This window comes from Colobus angolensis, unplaced genomic scaffold (assembly GCF_000951035.1).
Source record: "Colobus angolensis palliatus isolate OR3802 unplaced genomic scaffold, Cang.pa_1.0 Scaffold120, whole genome shotgun sequence".
In the NCBI taxonomy this organism is placed as follows: Eukaryota; Metazoa; Chordata; class Mammalia; order Primates; family Cercopithecidae; genus Colobus; species Colobus angolensis.
The window spans coordinates 3,448,728-3,458,676 of NW_012113142.1; the positions used below are offsets into that span (position 1 = coordinate 3,448,728).

The 9,949-nt window shown below is 50.0% G+C and overlaps 1 protein-coding gene across 3 annotated transcripts in view; it reads right to left on the reverse strand.

Annotated features, from left to right (window-relative positions):
* Positions 1-733: 733 nt before the first annotated feature.
* Positions 734-9,949, reverse strand: part of RFC2 (replication factor C (activator 1) 2, 40kDa) — a 20,179-nt gene continuing 10,963 nt past the window's right edge. For 2 of the 3 annotated variants that reach the window (XM_011930716.1, XM_011930733.1), the window contains 4 exons: positions 7,010-7,167; positions 5,694-5,759; positions 4,144-4,224; positions 1,920-2,444 (listed from right to left, as the gene is read on the reverse strand). In XM_011930716.1, the coding sequence (XP_011786106.1) occupies positions 2,253-2,444; positions 4,144-4,224; positions 5,694-5,759; positions 7,010-7,167 (497 nt within the window). In that variant the 3' untranslated portion in view covers positions 1,920-2,252. Of the gene's footprint in view, positions 855-1,919; positions 2,445-4,143; positions 4,225-5,693; positions 5,760-7,009; positions 7,168-9,949 lie in introns of those variants that run through there. The other variant, XM_011930723.1, reaches the window with a different exon arrangement.

Below are 9,949 nucleotides of genomic sequence, written 5' to 3' on the forward strand. Positions count from 1 at the left end.
AGGCAGGAGGATCACTAGCCCAGGGCTGGAGATCAGCCTGGACAACACAGCAACACCCAAACTCTACAAAAAAAAGAAAATAAAAACGATCTAAGCGTAGTGGCACACGCCTGTAGTCCCAGCTACTCGGGAGCCTGAGGTGGGAGGATTGCTTGAGCCTGGAAGGTTGAGGCTGCAGTGAACTATGATTGCACCACTGCATTCCAGCCTGGGTGACAGAGCAAGACCCTGTCTCTCAAAAACATAAAAGATGAAGGCAAGGTGCAGTGGCTCACACCCGTAATTCCAGCACTTTGGGAGGCCGAGGAGGGAGGATCACTTGAGCCTGGGAGTTCAAGACCAGCCTCAGCAACACGGGACACTCCGTGTCTACCAAAAATATAAAAAATGTAAAACTTTAAAAAATGGGTACATATGAATAGATGCTTCATCAAAGAAGACTCTGGAAGGCAAACGAGCACATGATTAAATGCTCAGCATATTAATTAGGGAAACGCAAATTAAAGCCACAATGAGAGCTCATCACATGCCTATTAGGTTATTTGGTGGTTGTTATTTATTTTATTTTATTTTTTTTGAGAAGGAGTCTCACTCTTGTCGCCCAAGCTGGAGTGCAGTGGTGTGATCTCAACCTCCTGCAACCTCCACCTCCTGGGTTCTAGCGACCCTCCTCCCTCAGCCTCATGAGTAGCTGGGATTACAGGCGTGAGCCACTGCAACCGGTCATCACACACCTATCAGAATGGTTTAAAAACCAAACTGAGCACTCCGCGTGGCGAGTAGGTTAAGCATGCTCCGGAATGCTGCTGGGAATGCATGTACTGCAGTCACTTTGGAAAACCGTTCAGCAGTTCCTTATGGAGTAAAACATACACTTATCATTTTCCCAGGCAATCCTGGGAACTTACTTGGGAAAAAGAAAAACTTAACATTTGCATTCACACTAATCCATATATGCAAATGTTTACACTGGCTTTATTCACAGTCATCACAATCTGTAAACCCAAATGTCCTCCAGCTGATGAACAGATGAGTAAACTGTGGTACGTACACACGATGGATTACTTCTCAGTGATACAACGGACTGACGCATGGATGGAAGTACCAACGTGGACACATCTGAAAGGCATTTCTGCTACAGTGAAAGAAAGAAGCCAGACTCACAAGGCTAAGTTCTACATGATTCCATTTATGATATTCTGGAAAACTGTGTCCCCCAAACAGAAACTGTATCAGTAGTCTCCAAGTGGCAGTCAGGGAGGGGGCTGGCTTCAAAGGGACACGTGAGTTGTTCTGGGGTGACAGATTCTGCATCCTAATGGTGATGGTTTTTGCGTGACTGACGGCATGTATCCTGTACCTAATAGGCTGAATTTTATTCTATGTAAATTAAACCTCAATTAATCTGACCTTGAAAATCAATCAATCAATCAATAGACAAGAGAGCCTTGAATGAAGAAAATCAGGACTGTGTGAAACAAACTTGGTCCTCAGGACAATCAGCCACGTTGATTTAGTTTGGACGTCTGCCCCTCCCAATCTCATTTGGAATTTGGTCCCCAATGTTGGGATGTTCGGGTCACGAGGACGATCCCACGTGAATGGCTTGGTGCCTGCCCCAAGGTAGTGAGTTCTGGATCAATTAGGTCCCTGGAGAGCTGGCTGTTCAAATGGGCCTGGCACCTCCCTCCGTTCTCTTGACAGCCGATCTCTGCACGCACAGGCTCTCCCTTCCCCTTCCAACATGAGCGGAAGCAGCCTGAACCCCTCCCTAGAGGCAGATGCTGGCATCACGCTACATGTACAGCCTGCAGAACTGTGAGCCAAATCAACCTCTTTTCTTTCTACATGACCCCATCTCTGGTATTCCTTTATAGTAACTCAAAGGGACTATGACACACCCTCCCTCCCGCTGCAGCTGGGAAACACTGAGCGCCTTCTAGGTGCCAGGCCTGTGAGCAAAAAGAGAAAGCGAAGCCAGGGCCCACAGTCTTTTATTTTGTTTTGAGACAGTCTCGCTCTGCTGCCCAGGCTGGACTGCAGTGGTGCGATCTTGGATCACTGCAACCTTCCAAGTTCAAGTGATCCTCCTCCCTCAGCCTCCCAAGTAACTGGGATTACAGGCGTTTGCCACTGCGTCCAGCTAATTTTTGTATTTTTAGTAGAGAGGGGGTTTCACCACGTTGGCCAGGTTGGTCTCGAATGCCTGACCTCAGGTGATGTGCCCGCCTTGGCTTCCCAAAGTGCTGGGATTACAGGTGTGGGCCACGGCACCCAGCCACTATGGCCCACACTCTTGAGGACAGAGGCACTTCTACACTCTCACTGACCTTGATAAACTCCAGTTTCAGGTATTCTGCCATTTGGAAAGTTTTACACACTCGAAAGATGTTGCCAATGATATCTTCTGGTGAGTAACCCAGATGCCACAGATGAGCAAGAATCTAGACAAAGGAGATAGAAAAGGCTGCTTAACACTTTAAACTGTAAGAAACCATGTGATTTTGAGACTCATCCCAGCTGGTGGGGCCCACCCTTCAGGTCACATGGGGTTACTTTAACTGATTTTCATGGCAGATAGAGAGATAACATTGCAAATGTATTTTTGATTTGCTTAAATATTTTTTTTTCAGTAATATAAAGATGGAGTCTTGCTATGTTGCCCAGGCTGGTCCCAAGTTCTTGGTCTCAAGCAATCCTCCTGCCTTGACTTCCCAGTGCTGGGATTACAGGCAGGAGCCACTGAGCCCAGCCTATTGCAAATGTTTTAAGCTGTGTTGCAAAATGGTATACTACCACACCCATGTAATCTCTTGATCCAGAGCTCTTAAAACGCTTTATTAATCTGATGACTAGGTACAGCAGAGTGGAAAAAGCAGACTATTCATCTGCTAGCTTCACCCAGCTGCAGTCCCAATGCAACCTCTGCAGGACGAGCCCGCAGCACACCCTGACTGGGTAATCCCAGCCTCTGCTTCCCACCCACCTGCCCCGCCCAGGCTGCAGGGACTTTTTTGCCTTTGCTTTGGCATCTTGGGGTGAATTCAGGGGGGCAGAGAAGCTCTGTGCCCACAAATCTGAAGGCTTTCTTCAGGTCCACTCAGGGACCTGGGCCTGAGTCTCTGCTCAGCCTCCCCGCCTTGCACTCCGGTTTCACATTAGGTGGAACTCTGCCCTAAACCCAGCCAACTTCCAGCCTAGTTTGTTAGGGGGTAGGCAGAGGGAAACTATGATTGGTTATTTACCTTGAACCACACCAACCACACCACACCCACGTGGCTTGAGGTCACCTGAGCCCTAGCCACACCTGCTGGAATCTGCTCATGGCACCCAGTCCCATTGTCAGGGTAGAATCTTCCTGCTCCCTCCTTCCCTGGCTAGCTGGGGGCTGCTGGGTCCCAGAATGCCTGTGCCTATGAGAATGGATGGGGACACCTCCCTTAACCGGAGAGAAGATGGCTTCCCTGGAGAAGGAGCTAGGCTGGTCTTTCCTCCTGACTCTGGCTGACAAATTTCTCTTGCAGAGGATATAATTACAGGAGAAAAACACCATTTTGAATTCTAGTTCTACTGCTTTTAAACCATATGACTTAGGGCTGGGTATAGTGACGTGTGCCTGTAGTCCCAGCAACTTGGGAGGCTGAGGTGGGAGGATCGCCTGAGCCTGAGAGGTTGAGGCTATAGTGAGCTGTGACTGCGCCACTGCATTCTAACCTGGGCAACAGAGTAAGACTCTGTTTCTAAAAAAAATAATAAATAAGAAATAAACACAGAGATTTAGGACAAGGAATTCAGCCTCTCTGAATCAGTTTTCTCATCAGTAAAGTGCACCCAACTCTTGGCACGATTTTTTTTTCCAGCTCCTAAACAGATTAACACATAGCACGATACTAATAATTTTTTTTTTTTTTCCTGAGACAGGGTCTTACTCTGTCCCCAGGCTGGGGTGCAGTGGCGCAAGCAAAGCTCACTGCAGCCTTGACCTCCAGGGCTCAAGAAATCCTCCTGCCTCAGCCTCCCAAGTAAGATTTCAAGAATTAATGGAGTGATGTGTATAATGTCCCTGGCACTAGAAGGGCTCCCTCTCTCCTCTGCCCAAGAAGTGAGTGGTTCCTCTGCCAGGACGGGGGGAAGGAGGCCAACCTTGTAGGCTTCGTCGATGTTGGCATTCACACAGTGCTGGATCATCTCTTTCACCAGCAGTGGGTGGGGCTCGTCACAGACCTGGCCAAAGGGAAAGGAAAGGCGGTCAGGGCTGGTAGGGACGATGTGACCGGGGAGGCCCCAACACACCAACTTCCGGGCAATCTATGGGTGAAACTACTCAACCTGTTGTTATCATCAAATTCTCCAGCAACCAGAATGAGTTTGGGGAATGCCCCTCTCACCACGAAAGAGAAGTGCTTCCAGCACCAGGAAGATAAATGTCCCAAACACAAGACAGATGAACAAGAGAGCAACCGAGGGCCTGTGAAGGATGCTCACTCAGGGACAGCTTTAAAACCACCAGCCACCTGTCTTAGATCACTTGGGGGGCCACTTGCCCAGAACCACTTGGAATTCACTTTAGAACCGGGAGGTCCTTTGGGCCAATTCCCACCTCCAGCCCGGAGTAGGAACTGGCCTTCCCTGCAAAGGGTCCCCTAGCCTCAGCCTGACACCCTAAAGGAGGGGTCCCACTGCTCCAGCAGGCGGGCGGATGGTGCTGGGGACTCGTTCCTCCCTGAGCATTCCCCGCACTGGCACGAGGCTCTGCCTCCGGTACAATGTCGACCCCTAAATCTTCCGATGAAAGTCTCCTGACGGCTCCAGAGGCCACCCACACCTGCCCTTGCCTTTTCCCAGTAGAAGCCATGGTTTCCTGCGCCCTCGGTGACCCTCCAAGACAAAACAGGGCCCAAACCATCACCGCTGTTTCTGAGCGGGCCTCCCTTTCCTAAGTGGCCTCGAAAATGCGTTCACTGCCCAGGTCTACCCAGATGCTTCAAAAATAGCTTGTCTGTTGTCCACAAACCTGGTAAGAAAGAGCTATAGACTGAAATCTGGACAGCCCTTCCTAGTTTCTACCCAAATAAGGAGGAAATGAGTCTCCCAAATGGCATTTAGATGCTGAGTTATCAGGATGTGGAAGCAGTTTTCAAAAGAATTCCAAAGAGAAAAACATTTTGCCGACATGGAAGAGTAAGTGAGAGCCCTTTTCCTCGGCCTGGCTTTGAGGGTTGCTACCCACCCTCCAGGGGCAGAAGTGGGGAGAAGGGTATGGCATTGCAGAAAAAAACCCAGGGTGTGGGGTCTGAAGGCTGCTGGGGAATAGCACAGTGCTCCTGCCTGCCCTTTAGGGGCCAGGGGGTCCCACGTCATCACTCACAATGTGATGGTAAGAACCTCTGTGCAGGGAAGTCGCTGGGATCAAGTAAGACGTTGTCAGAAATTGCTTGGCCCTGAGTCGGACCCATCAGTGGTCCTCCCTCACCTACCACACACAAGTGACATTCCAGGTCCCCCGAAACTCTCCAACTTGTGCAGCAAAAGCAGCAACAGGGAGAGGACAGATAGAAGCAGGGTGGGCTCCCCGGCACTCACGAGAGCAGCTGGGTGTTCGTCCCCGCTGCCAGCCCAGCCCCTCAGCCCCGCTGGCCCCCGCAGGGAAGCATGGCTTCTGCTGACGGTACCACCCACACCAGCGCTTGTACCTTGAACACGTTCTCACTGTTAATGAAGCCAAATCCTGAGAAGGTGGACTGCAGGTTGTTCAGCGCCTGTTCAGGAGCAAACACATGTCAGGATGATTTTTATATTTATTTCTTTTTGGGTAGAGGCGGGAGTCTCGCTATGTTGCCCAGGCTGGTCCGGAAAGCAGAGAATACTTCTCAGTACACTCCGCGAGTTCTCCACTAGCATGGTGCCTGGCAGCTACTAAGAACCAGAGTTAAGTGTTCGGTGAATGGCTGAATGAATCAATGCACAACTCAGTGTGATTTGGGGAAGGGAAAAGAACGTAAAGGATTCCCGACACTGCTGAGAGCCCTGCCAGGGCTGGTAGCCATGACTTTGTGGGTGCCACATTTGGTAATATGCCTGTCTGCAACAGCGGCCTGGGTGGCTAGGGGGTTGTCAGATGGATAAGCTCATATGATTGGGGTTCAGCAGGGCAGAAGTGAACCAAAGCAAGCAGCTGAGAGAGCGATGAGGAAGAGCAAGCGATCCTCCCACCTCTGCCCCCCAAAGTGCTGGGATGACAGGTGTGAGCCATGGCACCAGGCCAAGAGTGACTTTTTTTTTTTTTTTTGACAGAGTCTCACTCTGTCACCAAGCATGGAATGTAGTGACACAATCTCGAGTCACTGCAACCTCTGCCTCCCAGGTTCAAGCGATTCTCCTGCCTCGGCCTCCTGAGTAGCTGCGATTACAGGCACCCACCATCATGCCTGGCTGTTGTTTATTTATTTTTTTCTTTTGAGATGGAGTCTCGCTGTCGCCCAGGCTGGAGTGCAGTAGCGCTATCTCGGCTCACTACAAGCTCCGCCTCCCGGGTTCACGCCATTCTCCTGCCTCAGCCTCCCGAATAGCTGGGACTACAGGCACCCACCACCATGCCTAGCTCATTTTTTGTATTTTTAGTAGAGATGGGGTTTCACAGTGTTAGCCAGGATGGTCTCGATCTCCTGACCTCGTGATCCACCCACCTCGGCCTTCCAAAGTGCTGGGATTACAGGCGTGAGCCACCGCGCCTGGCCATGCCTGGCTAATTTTTATATATTTTTTAGTAGAGACAGGATTTCACCATGTCGGCCAGGCTGGTCTCGAACTCCTGATATCAGGTGATCCACCTGCCTCAGCCTCCAGGGTGTCTTTTAATCCGAGCTAGACAGCCTACTGTCCAAGGAGGGTGCCGGGTCTCCATCTCTTTCTCTTGTACCTTGTGCAGCTGTCACTTCCCTCCCCTTCCCCATGGAAGGGGCATGGCAGGCACGGGACACCCACGCCTGAATGGTAGTGGCCCACATACCTGCCTCATGTCTCCCTGGGCTGTGAAGATGATGGCTTCCAGGCCGTCATCAGTGTAGGGTACCCTCTCCTTCTCGATAACATTCATCAGCCTGGCGAGGATCTGGGCGTCGGTCAGCTTTGTGTAGCGGAGGACTGCGCAGCGGGACTGAATGGGCTCTGAACAGAGACGGGACGGCAGTGAGGCTTCCCTGCGGAGGCCAGCATCACCCTGCTAGCTCTTTGGTTACAAGGCTGCAGCTGCATAATCCACACAGCCCCAGGCACTCAGTAGAGACTTGGGAGGCTGAGGCAGTAGGATCACTTGAGGTCAGGAGTTCGAGACCAGCCTGGACAACATGGTGAAACATGGTGTGGTGTCACACATCTGTAATCCCAGCTACTCAGGAGGCTGAGGCAGGAGACTAACTTGAGCCCGGGAGGCGGAGGCTGAAGTGTGCCAAGATCACACTACTGCATTCCAGCCTGGACAACAGAGCAAGGCTGTCTCTCAACAAATAAGTAAATAAATAAATAAATAAATGAGAGAGAGAGAGACTTGGTAAAAACAGGGTGATATGTCAAGGTGTCAACCAATAAGCAATGATGAGGCCTCAGCTGGCACTGCCCGGCATGGCCTTGGCTAGCCACGGCTTCCAGACGGGGAAATGATCCTCCAGTAGAGATACATCCACGTGCCACAAGTCTTCAGATAAGTCAGCCCCGGCCCAGATGGACTCTGGAATTGGTGTGTGCTGGACGTTGGCCCTTCTGGGCACATGATAATTCAATCTGAATGGGCCACCCCAGTTTATTTCTTTTTTTCATAGACAGGGTTTTGCTATGTTGCCCAGGCTGCTCTTGAACTCCTGGCTTCAAGTAGTCCTCCGCCTCAGCCTCCCAAAGTGCAGGGATTACAGGTGTGAGCCACCATGCCTGGCCAGTTTCTTTCTTTTTCTTCTTCTTCTTTTTTTTTTTTTCTGAGACCAAGTCTTACTCTGTTTTCCAGGCTGGAGTGCAGTGGTGTGATCTAGGCTCACCGCAACCTCCACCTCCCAGGTTCGAGTGATTCTCCCGTCTCAGTAGTTGGGATTACAGGCACACGCTACCATGCCTGGCTAATTTTTTTATTTTTAGTAGAAATAGGGTTTCACCATGTTGGCCAGGTTGGTCTCGAACTCCTGACCTCAGGTGATCCACCTGCCTCGGCCTCCCAAAGTGCTGGGATTACAGGCATGAGCCACTGTGCCCTGCCAAATCAAGAACTAGGAATGCATTTTTCTCCATTTCATCACTGGCATCTGGAAAGCAGAGAATATTTCTCATTAAACTCCACGAGTTCTCCACTAGCATGGTGCCTGGCGGCTACTAAGAACCAGAGTTAACTGTTCGATGAACGGCTGAATGAATCAATGCACAAATCAGGCGATTTGGGAAAGAGAAAATTGTAAAGGATTCCTGACACTGCTGAGAGCCCTGTCAGGGCTGGTAGCCATGAGTTTGTGGGTGCCACATTTGGTAATGTGCCTGTCTGCAACAGCAGCCTGGGTGGCAAGGGGGTTGTCAGATGGATAAACTCATATGGTTGGGGTTCAGCAGGGCAGAAGGCAAAGAAAGCAGCTGAGAGAGCGATGAGAAATGAGGAAAGAGGACAGCTGGGCTGTGCAGGCAGCCTGTGTCAGAAAGAGAAGGATGGGCCAGCCGCAGTGGCTCACACCTATAATCCCAGCACTTTGGGAGGCCGAGGCAGGTGGATCACTCGAGGCCAGGAGTTCTAGACCAGCCTGGGCAACATGATGAAACCTCGTCTCTACCAAAAATACAAAAATTAGCTAGGCATGGTGGCACAAGCCTGTAATCCCAGCTACTGAGGAGGCTGAGGTAGGAGAATCACTTGAATCTGGGCGGCAGAGATAGCAGTGAGCTGAAATCGCACCACTGCACTATAGCCTGGGTGACAGAGGGAGACTCTAAAAAAAAGGAAAGAGAAGGATGTGAAACCAGCAGGAAGTTGACAGACCAGAGCACTCTTGGGACCTGGGGCGGGACAAACCCGTGCAGAAGCAGACAGACTGCAAGGAGGGAGGTGGAAGGGCAAACAGTAAGGTCAGAGAGAAGATGGACTGCAGGATTTCAGAGAGGCTTCCCGGAGGCAACAAATTCCAATGTACAGATACTGCCTATGCCAAGTGCTCAGAGCACACGAATAGCACAAGAGGTATCTAGAGAGCGACTATGATCGTGACACTGTGCAGGGGACATCAACAATGTCCTGTGTGCCTCCAAGAGTGCAAGAGGGAGACAGACCTGGGGCTCCAATCCCAGCTGCTCTTGCACTTGCTCTGGGACTTTGGGCAAACTACTCAACCTCTCCAAGTTGGCTTTCTTTCCCTTTTTTCCTTAGATCCTAAACATCAGGATGAGCTCCAGTTTACTCATCTCTAAAGTGAAGCTAATAATACCTCCTTATAGGATTATATAAGATTAAATTTAAAAGTTGATTACAATGGGAAACATGTTGTGCATAATATATACAATTTTTCCTTGTCAATTAAAAAAATATAAATTTAAAAATTTGATTATACAGTGCTTGGCCCATGCTATGCAATCAAAAAATCCCTACTCTTCCAGTGCTAATGAGCCAAGGCGAGGCCAGGTGCAGTGGCTCACACCTGTAATTCCAGCACTTTGGGAGGCCTAGGCAGGCGATCACGAGGTCAGGTGTTTTGAGACCAGCCTGGCCAACATGGTGAAACCCCATCTCTAATTAAAAAAAAAAAATTAGCTGGGTGTGGTGGTGTGGGCCTGTAATCCCAGCTATTCAGGAGGCTGAAGCACAAGAATTGCTGGAATCTCGGAGGTAGAGGTTGTAGTGATCCGAGATTGCACCATTGCACTTTAGCCTAGGTGACAGAGTGAGACTTTGTCTCAAAAAAAAAAAAAAAAAAAAAAAAAAAAAAAA